Source organism: Notolabrus celidotus, unplaced genomic scaffold (assembly GCF_009762535.1).
Source record: "Notolabrus celidotus isolate fNotCel1 unplaced genomic scaffold, fNotCel1.pri scaffold_195_arrow_ctg1, whole genome shotgun sequence".
In the NCBI taxonomy this organism is placed as follows: Eukaryota; Metazoa; Chordata; class Actinopteri; order Labriformes; family Labridae; genus Notolabrus; species Notolabrus celidotus.
Genome location: NW_023260052.1, coordinates 53,829 through 73,209, shown reverse-complemented (window position 1 = coordinate 73,209; position 19,381 = coordinate 53,829). Strand labels below are relative to the sequence as shown.

At 38.8% G+C, this 19,381-nt stretch overlaps 2 protein-coding genes and 1 long non-coding RNA gene across 4 annotated transcripts; 2 read left to right on the top strand and 1 right to left on the bottom strand.

The window, feature by feature from the left end:
- Positions 1 to 220: 220 nt before the first annotated feature.
- On the top strand, positions 221 to 3,901 carry LOC117808985. The gene has a single exon (XM_034678642.1). It carries the CDS (start codon positions 221 to 223, stop codon positions 3,899 to 3,901), a length of 3,681 nt encoding a protein of 1,226 aa, XP_034534533.1.
- A 1,353-nt stretch (positions 3,902 to 5,254) lies between these two features.
- On the top strand, positions 5,255 to 8,178 carry LOC117808984. Its single transcript, XM_034678641.1, has 2 exons — positions 5,255 to 5,342; positions 7,231 to 8,178. Exons 1-2 carry the CDS (start codon positions 5,255 to 5,257, stop codon positions 8,037 to 8,039), a joined length of 897 nt encoding a protein of 298 aa, XP_034534532.1. The 3' UTR covers positions 8,040 to 8,178.
- Positions 8,179 to 9,093: 915 nt separating this feature from the next.
- Positions 9,094 to 16,904, bottom strand: LOC117808982. 2 transcript variants are annotated; one of them, XR_004630415.1, is made up of 5 exons: positions 16,810 to 16,904; positions 14,907 to 14,974; positions 14,653 to 14,696; positions 12,673 to 12,741; positions 9,094 to 11,259 (listed from the first exon to the last, which is right to left on the bottom strand). It is a non-coding gene; the product is annotated as an uncharacterized LOC117808982 (long non-coding RNA). The 2 variants fall into 2 exon arrangements; XR_004630413.1 differs by lacking the exon at positions 9,094 to 11,259 and having other exon boundaries at positions 12,576 to 12,741.
- Between the last annotated feature and the right edge of the window lie 2,477 nt (positions 16,905 to 19,381).

Below are 19,381 nucleotides of genomic sequence, written 5' to 3'. Positions count from 1 at the left end.
CCAGCAGCACCTACTGGTGACAGGCAGCACTGCAATGTACACTATGCTGATGTGGCTTACATCAGGCGGTAGTGCACATCAGGTGGTGCTTGAACGAGGGCCTGCACATATTTGCTTGCGGTTTTAATGTTCCTTTTCTATTCTAGTATAAATAGCCCTCCGTATGTATTTGGAAATTGATTTTTTAATCTATTTGTATTTATTTATTTATTTTGCAGGCATGACATTGTGGGACTGTGAAGACCTTGAAAAATATACAAGACAAAGACCAAACCCTAACAGTGAATTTAAGATAGTTGCCTCTGAATCATTTGAAGATAAATCTTCAGCATTGGATGTGAAAGCATCACTGAAGGCAAGCTTCTTAGGCGGACTCATTGAGGTTGATGGATCAGCGAAATACCTGAATGATAGCAAGACTTCCAAAAACCAAGCCAGAGTAACACTGAAGTACAAAACTACCTCAAAGGTCCAGGAATTGTCAATGGATCATCTTGGAGCAGGAAATGTGAAGCATCAGAATGTTTTTGAGAAAGGATTGGCGACACATGTAGTCACAGGTATTCTTTATGGGGCACAAGCCTTCTTTGTCTTTGACCGTGAGGTTTCTCAAGAAGAAGATCATCAAGACATTGAGGGAAACTTGAAGGTGATGATCGAGAAGATTCCTCGTCTTGCTATAGATGGTAAGGGTGAACTGAAAATGGAAGATGAAGACAAAGCAAATGTAGACAAGTTCTCCTGCAGTTTTTTTGGAGACTTCTCTCTCAAGAAAATGCCGACATCCTTTCAGGAAGCAATCCAAGTCTATAAAAGTCTGCCGGAGCTGCTGGGAGCAAACGGAGAAAACGCAGTACCAGTGAAGGTGTGGCTGCTGCCGCTGACAGCTTTAGATTCTTCTGCTGCTAAACTCGTACGTCAGATAAGTTTAGGATTAGTCAAAGAATCTCAGAGGGTCCTGGAGGACTTCAGTGAGCTGGAAATGAGGTGCAACGATGCTTTAAGAACCACCACAGTACAGCAGTTCCCACAGATCGGAAAAAAGGTTAAAGCTTTTAAAGAAATGTGCTCTCAGTTCAAACTTGAGTTCCAGCAAGCACTGGCAAAGACTCTTCCATCAATCCGAGGAGGAGGAGAAGAGGAGGATGTACTCACAGAGATCCTGAAGAAGATACACTCTTCACCTTTCAACAGCAAGAGCCTGAATGAGTGGATGGATTGTAAAGAGAGAGAAATCCACACAATAATGTCTTTGACTGACACAATGAAAAACACCATGACTGTACCATCTCAAAATCACCTGTACAAAGAAAGTCTGAAAGCAGAACATGCTGTGTGTTTTGTCTTCACCTCACTGGAGAGTGATGAGCCGTACCTCTCAGCTTTATCAAACTACTTAAGAAAAACACCAGAACCAGAAATCCCTCAAGATCCAGGTACTCAGGACCTGGAGAACAAACAGTGGTATGCTTCAAAAGAAACGGCAGATTCAATGAGGAAGAAAGCAAACCTGTTCAGTGACTTTGCAGAGGCCAACCAGGAGAATAAGAATGTTGGGTTCTTGACCATGTTATGGTTATGGTTAATGTACCTCTTAGCTCTACCAAACTACTTAAGAAAAACACCAGAACCAGAAATCCCTCAAGATCCAGGTACTCAGGACCTGGAGAACAAACAGTGGTATGCTTCAAGAGAAATGGCAGATTCAATGAGGAAGAAAGCAAAGATCTTCAGTGACTTTGCAGAGGCCAACCAGGAGAACAAGAACGTTAAGTTCTGGACTACTGGAATTAAAAATGAGACACAGAAAGGTTCCAGCATCTACCTTTACAAAGATGGCTTTCCTGTCACTGAGGACTTTGAGCCTCCTTCAAAGCCTGAATCAGTGACAGTAAGTGACATCAACCACAACAGTGTGACTCTGAAGATTGATCCCCCAAAGTTTGGATCAAAGAACATCACCTCCTACTCTGTTGAGCGCTGTGTCAGTGGAGAGGAAGGATGGAAACAACAGACCGCATCCAAAGCTGGAGAAGTGATGGTGGGTGATCTGAGTCCAAACACAGAGTACATGTTCAGGTGCAGAGCAGTGACCTCAGTTGGTCTTGGACCAGCCAATCAAGTCAGTGGTCCCATTAAAACTTTACCTTGCAGCCCTCCAGGAAAACCTGAAGTCGAACCGAACCCAAGTGAAATATCAAAGAGCTTGAAGACACGTGTTGAGCTTGATCAAGATGTGTGCAGTTTCAACAACACCTCGGAAGTCTGCAAAACAAAAACTCTTAAAGATGAACTCAAAGTGAAAAGCAAACAGGTCAGTTCTGCGTCACCCTCAGTTTACCAGCTGCCTCTGAGAAAAGAAGTTTTGAACATTAAAGGATCCCTGAAGTTCAGTTTTGGTGAAGACAGCATGAAGCCGAACCGCACAATAATGCTTCTGGGAGCGACCGGATCAGGAAAATCTACTCTGATCAATGGAATGATGAACTTCATCCTTGGAGTGAACTGGACGGACAATTTCAGATTCAAACTGATCGACGAGGAGCAAACAAAATCACAAGCTGAAAGCCAGACCTCTGAGGTCACTGTGTACAAAATCAACCACCAGGAAGGCTTTAACATAGATTACTCAGTGACCATCGTTGACACTCCAGGCTTTGGAGATACAAGAGGCATAAAGAGGGACAGAGAGATCGTAGAACAGCTGCGTAATCTCTTTTCTTCTGACCACGGTGTACGAGATATTGATTCTGTGGGGTTTGTAGCTCAGGCCTCTTTAGCTCGACTCACACCATCACAGAAATATGTGTTTGAGTCAGTGCTCTCAATCTTTGGCAAAGACATCGCAGAAAACATCAGGATTCTGGTGACATTCGCAGACGGCCAGTGTCCACCAGTTCTTGAGGCGATCAAAGCTGCAGATGTCCCCTGTCCAAAAACAGGAGACGGGAAGCCGGTTCACTTCAAATTCAATAATTCAGCATTATTTGCAAACAGCATGAGTGGAGATGATGGAAGTTATGATGAGATGTTTTGGAACATGGGGACAAAAAGCATGATGAGGTTCTTCAACGCTTTGAATCTCATTGAAACCAAAAGCTTGACCATGACGAAGGAGGTCCTCAAAGAAAGACAGCAGCTGGAAGTTTCAGTTGAAGGTCTACAGATCCGGGTTAAAAATGGCATAGCCAAGCTCGAGGAGGTAAAGGAGACAGCTGAGAAACTGAAAGAGCATGAGGCAGAGATCAGCAGAAACGAGAAGTTTCAGTTTGAAATCAAAATCAAGAAGCCTATCCAGGTAGATATTTCTGGTTCTGGAGTTTATATCACCAACTGTCAGCAGTGTCATTTCACCTGCCATGATAACTGTATCTATGCAGAAGACAGAGACAAAATAAAGTGTTCTGCCATGGGATCAAACGGAAAGTGTAAGGTGTGTCCAGGGAAATGTATCTGGAGTGTACATTTGAATCAAAAGTACAAATGGGAGTATGAGGAAGTAACAAAAAAACAAACCCATGCAGATCTGAAGAAAAAGTACAACATAGCTAAAGATGGCAAATCAGGTGTTGAAGCAGTGATCAGAAAACTGAGGGCTGAATATGATGCTGTGCAGACTGAGGTGGAGAGATTGATGAATGACTTGACTAAGTGTCTGAACAGACTTAAAGATATCGCACTAAGACCAAATCCTCTCTCCACCCCAGAGTACATCGACATGCTCATTCAGGGAGAGAAAAATGAGGGAAAACCAGGCTGGAAGAGACGAGTTGAGGCCCTGACAGATATGAGGGAAAACGCAGATTACATGGCCAGCGTAGAGAGAGGGGAGATTCTTCTAGAGAGAAACACTGAACCCACATCACAACCTCAGTCATTCTGGAACAGATTCTTTAAATAAAGAAGCAAAAGCTCGGACACAAATGATCATAAAGAAGTGATACGATCAATATCTTTTTTCTCACCATTTCCCAACCCTTGTGAATCGATCATTCACCATTAACGGACCGGATGAAAAAAAAAGTTTTTGAATCAGTGAATGTCTCTGAGGTAGAGGTGTAACTTGAAGGCAGTGTTGGTCGTCCTACTTCATTTGTGATAATGGATGTTTGCATCCTGGTTGTACTTCTGCTTCATTTCAATACAGCCACTGAATAAATGGTCGCTTTAGTATATTGTGCTCGCTTTATCATGATCTACTAAACTGAATGCTACGCCCCCTAGAGGTACTTACTGGTTTTTAAATGATCAGTGATGAACATGCAAAGTGTAGATCAAAGACTCAAAGACAAAAAATTCTGCAGAAGTTATCAATCTTTATTTATTTGGTGCCAAGTCACAACAAATGTCTCAAGACACTTTACAAAAACAGAAGGTCTAGACCTGCTAATGTTATATAATCAGCTTTGTTCATGCTTCAAATATTAAAAGCTGATTCATATTTTGTTGATTAAGTGTTTTATTACATTTTCTGCTGAAAGCAAAAACAAGAAAACGTCATAAAGCGATTAAATCAGCTTCAAAGTTTAAGACTTGAACTGTTAGAGCTCAGGACGCCTAAACATCAAACAAGTGTTTTTTATCTTTTTAATTTTTCTCAAATATAAAAAATGTTAACTGCCGCTTTTTTTATTTTTCAGTCTGTCTTTGAAAAAATTATAATCTGTATTAGAGTGTACATGTTTCTTTATATCTCCCTTTATATTGTATTACATTGAGTTATCAGCTTCTTGTTTTTAATATTTCTAACAAGTATAAAGTTTATTTTCATGGTGATTTAAAACAAATGTATTCTGAACAATCATATTTACTCCTGGAACTCTTGTGTATTTCCTTTTAAATGCTTTGCGTCTCTTAGAGATTGAAAAATCAATAAATAATCAACAATAAATCAGTTTTAATGTTAAAATGTTGTCTGTGACTGTTGATGCTTCAGTGTGTTTCATCTGCTGCCACAGTTTATGTCCCAACACCTCTCAGGTCAGTCACCCTGTAGACTGAAGAAGACTGATTTAGGCTGATTTATTCCCTCAGGAAACATTTTCTTAATGAGTTTATGTTCTCAGTCTCTAGTTTCAAGTCTTCTGCAGCACAGCATGATGTTCCTTCAGTAAACTTTGGTCCCATTCAGAGTCACAGAGACAAACCAGCAGAGTAGGTTTTAGGACAGGGAGTCATGGGATGAGAGTCATGGGTGATGGGGAAGTGATGAGGATGATGCAGAATGATAGTGACAGAAGAGGTAACTAATACAATGAGGAGGATGAAGAAGGGGATGGTAGAGATGAGAGTCGATGAGGAGGTGATGAAGAAGATGGTGAAGAAGATGAAGGAGATGAATGGTGATGATAAGGTTATAATGCTGATGCAAAGATGCTGAAGGTGATGAAGGTGATAGATTTGATCTGTTATTTTTCACCAGGTAATTTTAAAACTGAGCAGCCTAATGTAAATACACACCAATTACATGATAGGATGGTTTCCACTTTAATTTGATGAAGACTTTTCAGAGAATGAAACAAACTCTCAAACCACTCATTACAGCCTAACATGAAACATACAGCAGGCATTTCACTACAGAGATATAGATAGTTATAAACTGTGGAAACGCCTTTCTCACCCTCAGACAGAGAAACTTTAGAAACTCTGACTCTAACATACACACTCTTACCTCTCTCTCTCTCTCCCTCTCTCTCTCGCTCTCTGACCATATAACCTTTTTTAACCAATAAATGATAAATATGTCTCAGTCTACAATACGCCCTGTGATGTGTCTCACAGGTCATGCTTAAAAACTTTTCTATCACACTCTTCAGCACTCGTACGTTAAACTGAGTATAGAATGTCATTTTACAGAACACGTCATTGAACATTCATTTAATGATGAGTTATCAAGATGTAGAGACAGAAGAGAGACTTCTAGAGAATCCATTTTGATCATGAATCATTTTGAGCGTAACAAGACCGACAGATTCAACCTGGACAAAGATTAGATCCAGGAAAAGAAACATCACAGGATGTTCTGGAACAGTGGATTAAAAAATATAAAGATACGAGTAAAAAAAGTAAATACAATGAAGATGACTTTTGTGCCTTCTAACCTTTGTGAATCACCTCTGAAGAGCAGGTTCAACTTCAGAGACTGTTATCCGTCACTCAGCGATGCTTGTGGATGTTTCTATCCTAGAAACGATGGATTACATATTTTAGTGTGTTTCACTTTGTTGCTAAAACAAGTTGTAAATAGCTCAAACTAATGGGTTGTCCTTTTAACAAATTAAACTTTCTTAGATCTTCTCTTTTAACTGTGTCTGGTTGTTTTGCAGAGTTTAAAGAATTATGATGTACCAACTCCTGCTGGACTCCGGAGCACCTTTCATGCCCCAGAGTCTAAAAGTAGATTGTCTTCCTATAATCATGAAAATCTTTAAGACCTCAGCTGTTTTAGCTCAGCACAGCCAAACAACAATGCAGAAAAACTAGTCCATACATTTGTTACCTCCAGGTAAGATTACTGCAATTCCCTTTTATCAAGTTGCTCTAACAAATCTCTACAGACTCTTCAGCTGGTTCAAAATGCTGCAGCTGGAGTACTGACTAGAACTAGGAAGAGAGAGCACATCTCGCCTGTGTTATCTTCTCTACACTGGCTCCCCATAAAATCTTGACCAGAATTTAAAATCCTTCTTCTGACCTACAAAGCTCTTAATGATCAGACACCTTCATATCTTAAAGAGCTCATAGTGCTCTATTACCCCTTTAGAGCACGACGCTCCCAACATGCAGGCCTGCTCATCGTACCTAAAGTCTCTAAAAGTAGTATGGGAGGTCGAGCCTTCAGTTATCAGGCCCCTCTCCTTTGGAATCATCTACCAGTCAGGGTCCGGGAGGCAGACACCCTCTCTACTTTTAAGAGTAGGCTTCAAACTTTTCTTTTTGATAAAGCTTATAGTTAGAGCTGGATCAGGCTTGGACAAATCCCAACAAATTCCAAGACCTGCTCTGTTTGGAAAGAGTCTGAGGAGAACATTTGTCACTGTGTACAAAATCAACCACAAGAAAGGCTTTCAAACAGATTACTCGGACCACGGTGTACGAGAAATTGATTCCATGGGGTTTGTAGCTCAGGCTGCTTTAGCTCGACTCACACCATCACAGAATTTGATTCAGTGCTCTCAATCTTTGGAAAAGACATCGCAGAAAACATTGTGATTCTGGTGACATTCGCAGACGGCCAGTGTCCACCAGTTCTTGAGGAGATCAAAGCTGCAAATGTTTCATGTCCAAAAACAAAAGACGGGAAGCCGGTTCACTTCAAATTCAATAATTCAGCATTATTTGCAAACAACTCAGCTGCAGCAGACAGCATGAGTGGAGATGATGGAAGCTTTGATGAGATGTTTTGGAACATGGAGACAAAAAGCATGATGAGGTTCTTCAACACTTTGAATCACATAAATACTAAAAGCTTGACCATGACGAAGGAGGTCCTCAAAGAAAGGAAGCAGCTCGAAAATTCAGTTGAAAAGCTCCAGGAGCAGGTGAAAATAGGGTTAGCCAAGCTCGAGGAGATAAAAGAGACATCTGCGAAATTGAAGGAGTTTGAGGCAGAGATCACCAGAAACGAGAATTTTGAGTTTGAAATCAAAGTCAAGAAGCCTTTCCAGGTAGATATTTCTGGTTCTGGAGTTTATCTCACCAACTGTCAGCAGTGTCATTTCACCTGCCATGATACCTGTGGGAATCCAAATGATAACGGCAAACACGGCTGTGTTGCAATGGGATCAAACGGATACTGTGGGGTGTGTCCAGGAAAATGTATCTGGAATGTACATTTTAATCAGAAGTACAAATGGGAGTATAAGGAAGTAACAGAAAAACAAACCCTGACAGAGCTGAAGAAAAAGTATGACGTAGCTAAAGAGGGCAAGTCACCTGTCAAGGCAATGATTGAAAAATTGAGAGCTGAATATGATGCTGTGCAGACCAGGGTGGAGAAACTGATGAATGGCTCTGCTAAGTGTCTGAACAGACTTTAAGAGATCGCACTGAGGCCAAATCCTCTCTCCACCCCAGAGTACATCGACATGCTCATTGAGGGAGAGAAAAATGAGGGCAAACCAGGCTGGAAGAAACGAGTTGAGGCCCTGACAGAAATGAAAATGAAAGCACAGACCATGGCCAGAGTAGACAAAGGAGAGAAACTTCTGCGGAATCCTTCCATAGATTTAAAAAAATAGATCAATAATTCCGATATAGATGCCAAGTTTCCCTTCAAGAGATCATAGATCTGTGCCAACATGACACTTGTCCAAACCGGACAAGAACAAAGATAGGGTCCTAGACCTAGGGTCCTTCAAGATGATAGTAAGAGGAGTTTACAGATGGGTGTTGCTGGGTGAGGCACATTTCTGGTACTTATTCAATAGCAAAGTTATTTCAAATGCGGCTAGCTTACACTTAGCTTTTTGATTTTCCAATAACTCCCAATCAAGAAAACTTTAAGTCAAAGCCTATAATGCGTAGGATCTTTTTTATAGTATATTTTTATCTAGTATATTGTGTGTATATAAGCAGTAAAATCAAATTCAGTGTTACTTTACTTTGAGGATCTTCTTCCTTTGAATGATGTAGTACCTGTAGCCATCACAGAGTAGAAGAATTGTGGTACTCTAAATTTGCAGACTCATTTTAAGATGGCCTGTGTGCATTTTACAAATAGGTATTAAACATGCAATCAGGAGAGAACTACTATACTTTTTTATGCATCTTTTAATTGTTGTTTATCTTATAAATTTAAAAAAAATTAGTGCTTCAGCTTTTTTTTTGTAAATAATTTGTCCACAGCTGTGACTTCATTTAATTTACATTTGCCTATTGTAATGCATAGTGAGGAACATCAGTGTTTTCTGGGAGAATTATTATTTTCAAACATGGAAATCTTTTATTGGCACAACATTTAGGCTGTAATGTCATTGAATTTGTATAAGAACAGTCTCTTAAGATTTTATTTTATTTTTCTTGTACTACTAAAAAGTGGTGACCTCTTTATTTTCTTTCCCACTGTATTGAATGAAATGACAATGTTAACATGATGCTTGTAGAATCAACACCTTGTAAACCTTTTACATCTGTTGTCCGTCATTAGTGGATTGTACTACTGAGTGACTGATAATGTTGCTCTGTATCAAACTCAATTTTGATTACAAAATGATTACCTTATTGTAAAAAATGTGTATCAATAGTGTTTCTGAATTATATGTTCTTGATTTTTTTATTACAACACTACACCAAAGCATAAATATACAAAAAAATGTTTTCACCATTTTTGCAATCCCAACTGCTTTAGCTCCCCCCCTAAAAAAGTTGTTTCAAAGCATTTTCCTTTATAAGTGTCTCATACTTCTATTTTATCTCAATCATAGATTAAATTAAATGTGAAAAAAAATCTGTATTCTCACAATGATTTTCTCCATAATAAAATGAATCATGTTTTAACTTCATGACTGTAGTTTGTGTACATTTTTTGAAGCACGTAATTTCCAGGATAAATCTACTATATCACTTTAAGGCAGCCCCTCACTTGAACTGACTGCTGTCCATGCAGAGTCTGTATCTGTATGATGGCTGTAAAATGTAAACATTCACACGACGCTGCTGCCGTCACAGACACCTTGGTGAATGCTCGATTGAATGAGATGGATTTTAAGAAAGTGTATTCCTGCTTGTCCCGTTGCTTGTTAATGTTGTGGGCACACATACTCACCACTAACAGAACTACAAGTGTTTACCTTTAGTGTGTGCACAAGCATGTACAGTGTAGTGTTGTGAAAATGTTCTCTGCCAGTCCGGTCTGACCTTTTGGAGGGACTGCCATGTTGGAGGTGTCAATAACTGACAGGGATCCAGACATCACCATTCATGGAGGGCACACACCTGCATTCAATGATAGTGGATTTGTGAGATAGATAGATAGATAGATAGATAGATAGATAGATAGATAGATAGATAGATAGATAGATAGATAGATAGATAGATAGCATTTAAATATTGTGAATAATGTCTTTAAATAAAAATGAAACATGAACATTAGTTATTATGAGGTTGAGAAAAATCTATTCAGACCATCTAGATACAGCACATCTCTTGATAGAGAAGACTGCTGACTTGACGATCATGGAATCATGTAAATCAAGGACCTAGGGTCAGGATGAAGAGTGGAGTGGTACTGAATCGTTTTAAGTCCAGTGGGACTTTATCTTCATTTTCTAGATCAAAATTGTGCATGCGTCATTACAGGATGCCGTCTGTCGTCAGTGCTTGTTTACGTCTGGTTAGTAGAGCGTTATAGTGTTACTGCAGTAGCCATTAACCGGAGTTACAGCCCTGGACAGTGGCTGCTAACTGCATTACAACTCAGACACAATATATAAATCAGCATTTCTGACACAAAGTAATACAAATATTAAAATCATTAGACTTGTAATTCTGGTGTCGACTAGTGAGGGCGAAAACATTTTATCTTAGAGTCAACTAAACACGAACATCCCTAGCTTGCAGCGCAACAATACATCTACAAGGCTAAACCACATTTCACTTCCCTATAGCCAATACACTCGTGATCTGGATACTTTAATAAGAGCATGACTTACTTGTGACCAGGAGAATCTATCCCATTTGTGGCAAACAGCATCATTAATTGAATGAATGCTGCTTAGTGGGTAGATTACCCTGCTAATTTGACTTACCGTGTCAGTGCTTCATAACTCCAAACGGTGGCGCTAATCACATCAATGAGGGGAACGAGAACAGCAGTTTATTGAGCAGAAGGCAGTCGGCGTTTGCAGTGCTTGATGCCGAGACCGGCTGAGACGAGAGACAAGATGAAGGACGCACTCGAGTCTGCATCGGGTATCACTTACCTGTGACGGGTGGACTTTACGTGCCTCGGAGTCAGTTACTACGAGCACTGCAAATGCGTTCTTGCCTGCGATACGGAGCGGTGTTCGAACGGCAGAAGTTTCACAAAGACTACGAAGGTCTTAAAGTTTGAGCATAAAGTGTATTTATGTATGTGTATGTGTAAACGTGTAAATAATTGACTTAGGTTTGTAGTTCCTGTGAAACTCAAAGTTTGTTTATTGTATGTTTTATTTTGAAAGTCCACAGAGGAAGTCTGTGTCATGGTAAAGCTGTTGGGTTTTTCCTACGCCACTAACAGTAGTACCGGTTTTACACCAGTAAGTCGGCGCTCTGTTCCTGTGAACGTAAACTCAGTCATAAATGCAGTTTTCTTACATGATGTGAGAAACTAAACAGCATTCAGCATTTACTTTAACTAGATTATTGTAAAATGTGTTGTTGTATTGCTCAGTACAGAAATGTTAATTCAAGTCTGGCTTTCATGTAGGGTTCAACAATTCTATATCTTAAATTTTTATTGATTTTAATGTTTTATTATTTAATTTAACTGTTTTTATTATTGTTTAACTAATCTGTTTTTTAAATATTACCCTTAATTGTCTATTTATCTGAACTATTTATATCAATGTTAATTTGATGCTTTAACTTATTTAATTACTTATATTCATTGTTGTTTGTGTGCATTAGTCTATTTTAAAATCGATTTTTTTTTTTTAATGTCTTGCCATGATTTTATTTCTGCTTATTTCTTGGTGCTCTGTAAATAAAGCTTGATTGATTTGCTATGTGCAACCTGTTGATAACTATTTTTGTGCATGTTAACGTCCTCACCACTAGATGGCAGCAGAGCCACGTGAAATGTGTAGAAATCTATGCTGTTGTCACATTGAATGATCTGTAAATAGTTATTACTGATAAGTGCATTTATGGTTGAGAGTGATGCAGTATTACTATGTCTGAAATGTGTTTTTTTTATTTTTGTGTTGATGTTTTTGTTACATTTTATGTGCATTTGTATTTTTCTTTGAAAAGATTGTGTCACAATATGATTATTGAGAGCTCTATTTATCTATACTTATTTACTTAGTTTCTTATTATTTTCTTCTTATTATTATTATTATTATAATATAGAGTATAGATATATATATTTGATCTGTTGGGGGACTTTCCTTTTTTCTCTGTACACTGCAATTCAGTGTTCAAAGTGAGTGCAGGGTGGGGGGGGGGGGTGAATGATAAGGCTGAATCATAACTTTGTTTTGCAATATCAAAGCAACTGAAAAACAACCAATAAACAATCCATCACATGAAAACAGGTTTAAAAACACAAGCTGTTTGTTTGTCAAGCTCTAAAATGTGTTTGTTGTGCCATTTCTTTCAGATTTAACAGTTCTTCTGAAGCTCTAAATTCAATTTACAAATTAAAAACATCTAGATTATTTCATCTCAGTGAAACCAAACCTAAGTGCAGTGAAAGATTACATTAATCCTACACATTACCCTTTAAAGGGCATTTTAATTCATTAAAAAATATATTTTGACCTGATTGCGTACCTGGGGTGGTCAAAAAAGCGACAAAAAAATGTAAAATTATAAATACGTAAAATTATAATAAAAAAAATATATATTAAAAAAAAAAAAAAAAGATGAAGCCTTGCACAGAGCTGACCGATTATGACTATTACCTTTTCTCAGTGCAGTATCATGTTGATGTCATCGTCCTTAAGCTTTCTACTGTTGTTAACTTACCTCCCACAGAGCAGCATCCATACCTGATGAACGTCTCCAGCTCATCTCCCATGACAGATCTGAAATGGTCTTTAAAAGAAGGAAGAAATATTTTAAAATGTGTAACAGTTGCATTTCATTGCAGCAAATGCGTTGAAATGCAGAAGCTGAAATCTGTGAAAAGCTGCTGAAAATGTCAAAACATGAAATTTTAAAAAAAGTTTAATGATGCTGAATTATTTGGATGTTGTGCTGACATTTACAAGGCTTAATAAGTCAAGTCAGGGGTGATAAGCTTAATAAGTCAGGGGTGATAAAGTTGAAGTAAGACCTGATGGAGATGAATGAGGAGGATATAAGAATGAAGGCAGTAAGCCAATCTTTAAAACTGCTTAACAAACTATGAAAATGTCTGACCTGTGTGTGTGTGTATGTGTATATGTATATATATGTATATATATATATATATGTATATATATATATATATATATATATATATATATATATATATATATATATATATATATATATATATATATATATATATGTACATACACACACACATATATACATATATACATATATATTAATAATTATAAAAAATGTGTGTCCACCAGCACTGATGAAGTCATCTGAATTCCCTGTGTCTCCAACTGTCATTAATGGTGAAAACAGTCTGAAACTGCAGACGCTGTGCAATAACCGTAACAGCTATCAGAAAAAGAATCAAACTGTGAGCATCCCATGACTCTGATAAACACAGTGATGTGTTTTTCATGTCTGTAAAGAGATATGTAGTCACGGCAGCAAGCTAAATGAGGCGTAACGTTTGCTGTCCTCCAGAAATATTTCAAATGTAAGTAGATGAGAACTCAGGCACGTGATGCTGTGACAGTTGGTGTTCTGAAGGCTAAACAGTGCAATATTTTGCTTTGGTAACCCTTTTGACAGAAGCAGGAGAAGGCAGTGAACATTTTGATGCTTTATTTGTGTATGTGGAGTGAAATTTGTGGATTTCTTGGGGGAGAGTTTTTTCACAAGATTTCAAAGATCTCATCAGCAGGCTGCACACTCTGTCTGATGACGTCACATGCTTTGAGAAGATTCCATTCCGCCATCCACAACAATGTTAAAGCTGGGGTTGGTAGTCACGGTAAACTAGCATGAATTTGAATGTAGCATTTCCTCATGACTCAGTCTAACCCCTCCCCTCCTCCCCTCGGAGCTCCTCCAAAACAACGCCCCCGCTCACATGCACGAGCACCGCTGAGTCACGACCATATGATGGTGACTGATTCAAAACCGGTCCTCAGCAAAACCATCCATCATCCCTACAGTGTCCGGACAGACATTTACATTTCTGTAAGACTTACTAAATGTTAACTCTTTTGCTTGTCAGAGCCCCTGTGGTGAGAGCTTTTTAGACTCTGATCCGGACTACAGTCCTGAGCAAAGACCCTCATCGGGTCAGAAGGGACAGGCCTGAGGTCGAGCGAGATTGGTTGGTGTTTTCCCAGGTTTACTCCGGCTGTAGATAGCAGCTTTTTTAACCTCTTTTTTAGGAACACATCATGTATTGATCACCATCTGGACATAAAGATCATTTTAACCAAATCTGACTACCAACCCCAGCTTTAAAGTTAGAAATACTTTGTGGTGTTTAAGCAGTAAAATCTCAAAAACTGTGACAGATAGAGAAAATAGTTGAATGCAACATAAGAAGTTGAAAGATTTGTGAACATTTTAAAGTTAAAATGACGTCTGTGAGGTGAAGTATGCTGAAGCTTTAGCATCTCAAAGTTGAAAGAGGGAAAAGCAGATTTGATGATTTCTCCCATCTGTTTCCATTGTAAAAATTAAAATGTTTAAATAAAGTTTAATAATTCAAAAAGTATAAGGGTTAGAAGACCTTTTTTAAAAAATATATGTAATTAGGTTTCTTATTTAATGCAGTCCTGTTTAAAAAGGACACAATAATTCATAAAAGCACATTAAACTGACCTGTAAACTCTCCCACAGCGAGCTGTTGCTCCCCTGTCTGCCCCCTGAGGAGTCACAGAAAATGCTAATGAGTCTAAGATATCGGACTTTAAACATTATTAATGGCCGTTAATCTCGACCACTTTGAATAACAAAACTCACATACACTGTTAACACAAATTTACCATCACAGTTCATCGAGTTTAGGGCAAAATGAACGAGTTTTTAACTTGCTAGCTTAAATAAAAAGGAGAGAGAATCACTGCACGTCTCACCATCAAAGGAGCCGACCGTCCATGGGCGGGAAAATGCGTCCACGTCAGAGGTTTCTTTCATGCGTCTCCTTAATTAAAGCCCCCCCAGGGACAACAAACAAACCGGAACTTATTAAGTATGTGAAAATAGGGAATCCAAACAGATTATTTAATTTAATAACAAAGGACGTTACACACAGGTTTAAATAATTCATGAAGTAAAATATTAAATTTGGGGAAAAAATAGATAAAATAAAAATAAATAAAAGCGATCCTACAAAATATTAGAAATTCACATTGCTGAGATATTTCACCATCACACAATATTGTCACTACTTGTAAGGCACATTAGATAAATAATCTACAACTCATGGTCATATTACATACCATATTATTTTTATTTATTGCTTAAATTTGTCATTACCAACCATAATCACACCATGTCAACCTGTCACTACTGAAACATTTTTTAATACTGCCTGTAATTACTTCTATTTAATTTAAATTCCATTTGTAACATTGTATATATCTAAATTGTATTCTAGCTTTATTTATATATTGTTATTTTTACTTATTTTATTTTTACTTATTTTATTTTGTTATTTTTACCTATTTTATTTTTATTTTTTACTTGTTGAAACGTCTTTCTTGATTGTACTTATGTCTGGGTTGCTGTAACAACTGAATTTCCCCCCCGGGGATCAATAAAGTAATATCTTATCTTATCTTATAATATTTTAAAAATATCAATTCCTAGCCAAGCAGCAACCTCCAGTTTGCTTTTATTTTGATTTGATTGGATGTCTTTATTTCGATCATATAAAAGTAAAATAGAAAAAAACATACAAGTAAAAAAGAATAAATAGTTATACAAAAAAAATAAAAATCAATCAGTTCCATTAGCAAGCACTGTAGCATTTTACTTTACATATGCAAACAGGAGTAGGAAGAAGTTAAAACTTAACTGATCCGGCCCTTTACTCACTATTTTCTGGCATTATGCTAGTGCATTCCCACAAAACAAATCTTCAAATCAACTCAACTTTATTTATAAAGCACCTTCCATACATGAAAATATGTAGCCCAAAGTGCTTCACAGAATAACAGACGGTCAGAAAACAACAGCAATGGTAAAATTATAAAAAGGCATGATTAAAAAAAAAAGAAGTACTTAAAAAAAGAAAAGAAAATCAACAGTAAAATTAATAAAATAAGTAAGAGTGGAAAGAAAAGTTAAAAATAAGGTAGAGTTAATGAGATCAGATGAACACAAGAAATAAATAAGATGAATACATGTTAAAACAATGGTTTAGATAATGATTAAAATAATAAGAAATTCACATCCTATCTTCATATGTACACCTACAGACCATCAACACTTGTCTTCCTCCTTGTACCTCCATGAAAATTATTTATTTATACCTCTTCTTGCACTTGATTATGTTTTGGCATTGCTGTAGCTCCATACCGAGTCTGTTCCACCGTTTTAAACCACAGACTGAAATACAAAAGCTTTTCCTTGTGGTCCGAACACTCTCCATCTTTAATCTTAAATTCCCTCTTAAGTTGTAACCCCCCCTCTCTTTCAAAGAACAATCTTTGAATATTTCCTGGCAGGAGATTTCTCCTTGCCTTTTACACAATTTGTGCACTTCTAAAATCTACAAGGTCAATTAATTTCAACATGTTGTATTTGTTCATCAAGTGTCCGCTTGAGGCTCGCTCAGGAAGTTCTTATTCATATTGCACAAGACACACAGAGGTCAGAAATACATCTCCATTGCAGTAGAAATGTTGTCATGTTATATATTTTTTTAGAACTAAATAAAGGTAATTGCCACATTGGAGGGAAAACTGAAGGAGGACCCAAGTGCAGAAAATAATGATTTGATAATAAAAGAACAAAAGGTACAAACAAACTTACTTAAATGTCCAAGAAACTGAGATCAAAAGAAAACACTGAAAACACTGGGATGAGAAAACACCAGGAACACAGGAGAGTACAATGATCCAACATGGACAGGGGAAAGAGAGGAACTAATTAACACAGGTGTGGAACACAGGACACAGGTGAAGCAAATCAGGGTAATCAAAAAGGAGGGAAACACAAGAGCAGGAAGTGAAACTAAACTGGAAACACAGAACTACAAAATAAAACACAAGACTAAATACAATAAGAGATGGATCACAAAACACACAAGGGAGACAAAGGATAACTTATAAACACACAGAGAATACACACAGGGAGGGACCAAGACACAAAACACAAGGACAAAATTAAACTAAACATCAATATCTTAAATAGTTTGCAGTGTATGATATGTAGATAACGGAAATTGTGGCAACATCTGAATTCATAATGCCCTGACAGATAATGAAGAGTCGAAACATCAAGTTATATCACTGTTTGTTTTCCTTCCATTTATCCACAACCAACCAGTGCCCAGTGCAACCAGTGGTACAAATTCTCACCACTGTCATTGTCATTGGATGTTGGTGCATGTCTGTAAGAGGTCTGTTAAAGTCGATGGAGCTGATACTAGCAAACTGCTTTCTATCTTACCAAAAAGAAACAAAGACTGGCAGCTGGCATGTGGAGAAATGAGCACCTCTATAAATTCATGGTGGGAAGGAAGAAAAGAAAGAACCTGTGGACACATTTCCAGAGTTCACTCTTTGTCCACAAGGTGGCAGTCAAACATCAGGTGCACAGATAAGACCAGCTGACTGTCCTGCCAGAAAAAAACATGGAGGGCCAAACGACAGAGAGAGAAATCTTCAAGGTTTGATGTTTCAAAAAAATTAATCAGGATAATAATCCACTTCCTGTCCGTGATGAGGTCACCCATTTTACTTTTGTCAATTTTCTTTTTTGTGTATTTTTTGTTGTTGTTGTTTTAAAGATATCAGTGCCGGGGGGAGGAGGATCTCCAGTTCGGGGAGCTTGGAATCTCATCTCTGCTTTTTGCAGACGATGTGGTTCTGTTGGCTTCCTCCAGCGGGGACCTCCAGCGGGCATTGTGGCGGTTTGCAGCTGAGTGCGAAGCGGCCGGGATGAGAGTTAGCACCTCCAAGTCTGAGGCCGTGGTTCTCTGCCGGAAAACGGTGGATTGCTCTCTCACGGTGGGGAGTGAGACTTTGCTCCAAGTGGGGGAGTTTAAGTATCTCGGGGTCTTGTTCGCGAGTGGGGGTAAAATGGAGCGTGAGATCCACAGGCGGATTGGTGCGGCGTCAGCAGTGATGCGGACGTTGTATCGGACCATTGTGGTGAAGAGGGAGCTGAGCCAGAAGGTAAAGCTTTCAATTTACCAGTCGGTCTACGTTCCAACCCTCACCTATGGTCCTGAGCTGTGGGACATGACCGAAAGGAAAAGATCGCGGATACAAGCGGCTGAAATGAGTTTCCTGCGAAGGGTGTCTGGGCTCGGCCTTAGAGAGAGGGTCAGGAGCTCGGACATCCGGAGGGAGCTCGGAGTAGAGCCGCTGCTCCTCCACGTCGAAAGGAGTCAGCTGAGGTGGTTCGGGAATCTGATGAGGATGCCTCCCGGACGCCTCCCTTTAGAGGTGTTCCGGGCACGTCCAACTGGGAGAAGGCCCCGGGGTAGACCCAGAACGTGGTGGAGGGATTATATCTCCCGCCTGGTCTGGGAACGCCTCGGGATTCCCCAGGAGGAGCTGGAAAGTGTTGCCGGGGAGAGGGAGGTCTGGGTCAATTTGCTTGGACTGCTACCCCCGCGACCAGACCCCGGATAAGCGGAAGAAAATGGATGGATGGATGGATGGATGGATGGATGGATGGATGGATGGATGGATTTATGGATGGATGGATGATGGATGGATGGATGGATGGATGGATGGATGGATGGATGGATGGATGGATGGATGGATGGATGGATGGATGGATGGATTTATGGATGGATGGATGGATGGATGGATGGATGGATTGATTTATGGATGGATGGATGGATGGATGGATGGATTTTATGGAGGGATTTATGGATGGATTTATGGATGGATTTATGGATGGCTGGATGGATGGATGGATGGATGGATGGATGGATGGATGGATGGATGGAGTGCAAAAAAAGGGACTGCACACTGCAAACATATAGGCGCCCATACAGGGAGCGCCAAAGTCCACACAAACTCAAAGATCCTCACAGCTGCTTAAACTGAATGTGTTATGTTTGACATGGAGGCTGTTTGGTGAAATAAGAGATGTGTTTATTTCATCTCCTTAAAAGGTTAACAAATGTTTGTTCCTGTAATCACGTCTGGCTCCACCCTCCTTACTGCGGCTTCATGCTGTTGTTTCATATTTTGGCAGTATGCAGTACGTTTCTGTCATTGCAGTCATTATGGACTTCTGAATGTTTTTGTTTTTTTTAAATCTGAAAACAAGGATTTTTTTTGGGATCAAAGTTATCTGACTCAAAAGTTTTCAACAACACAGCCTGGGGGCCAAGAACCAAATTTGCTCAGACGCACAAAATGCA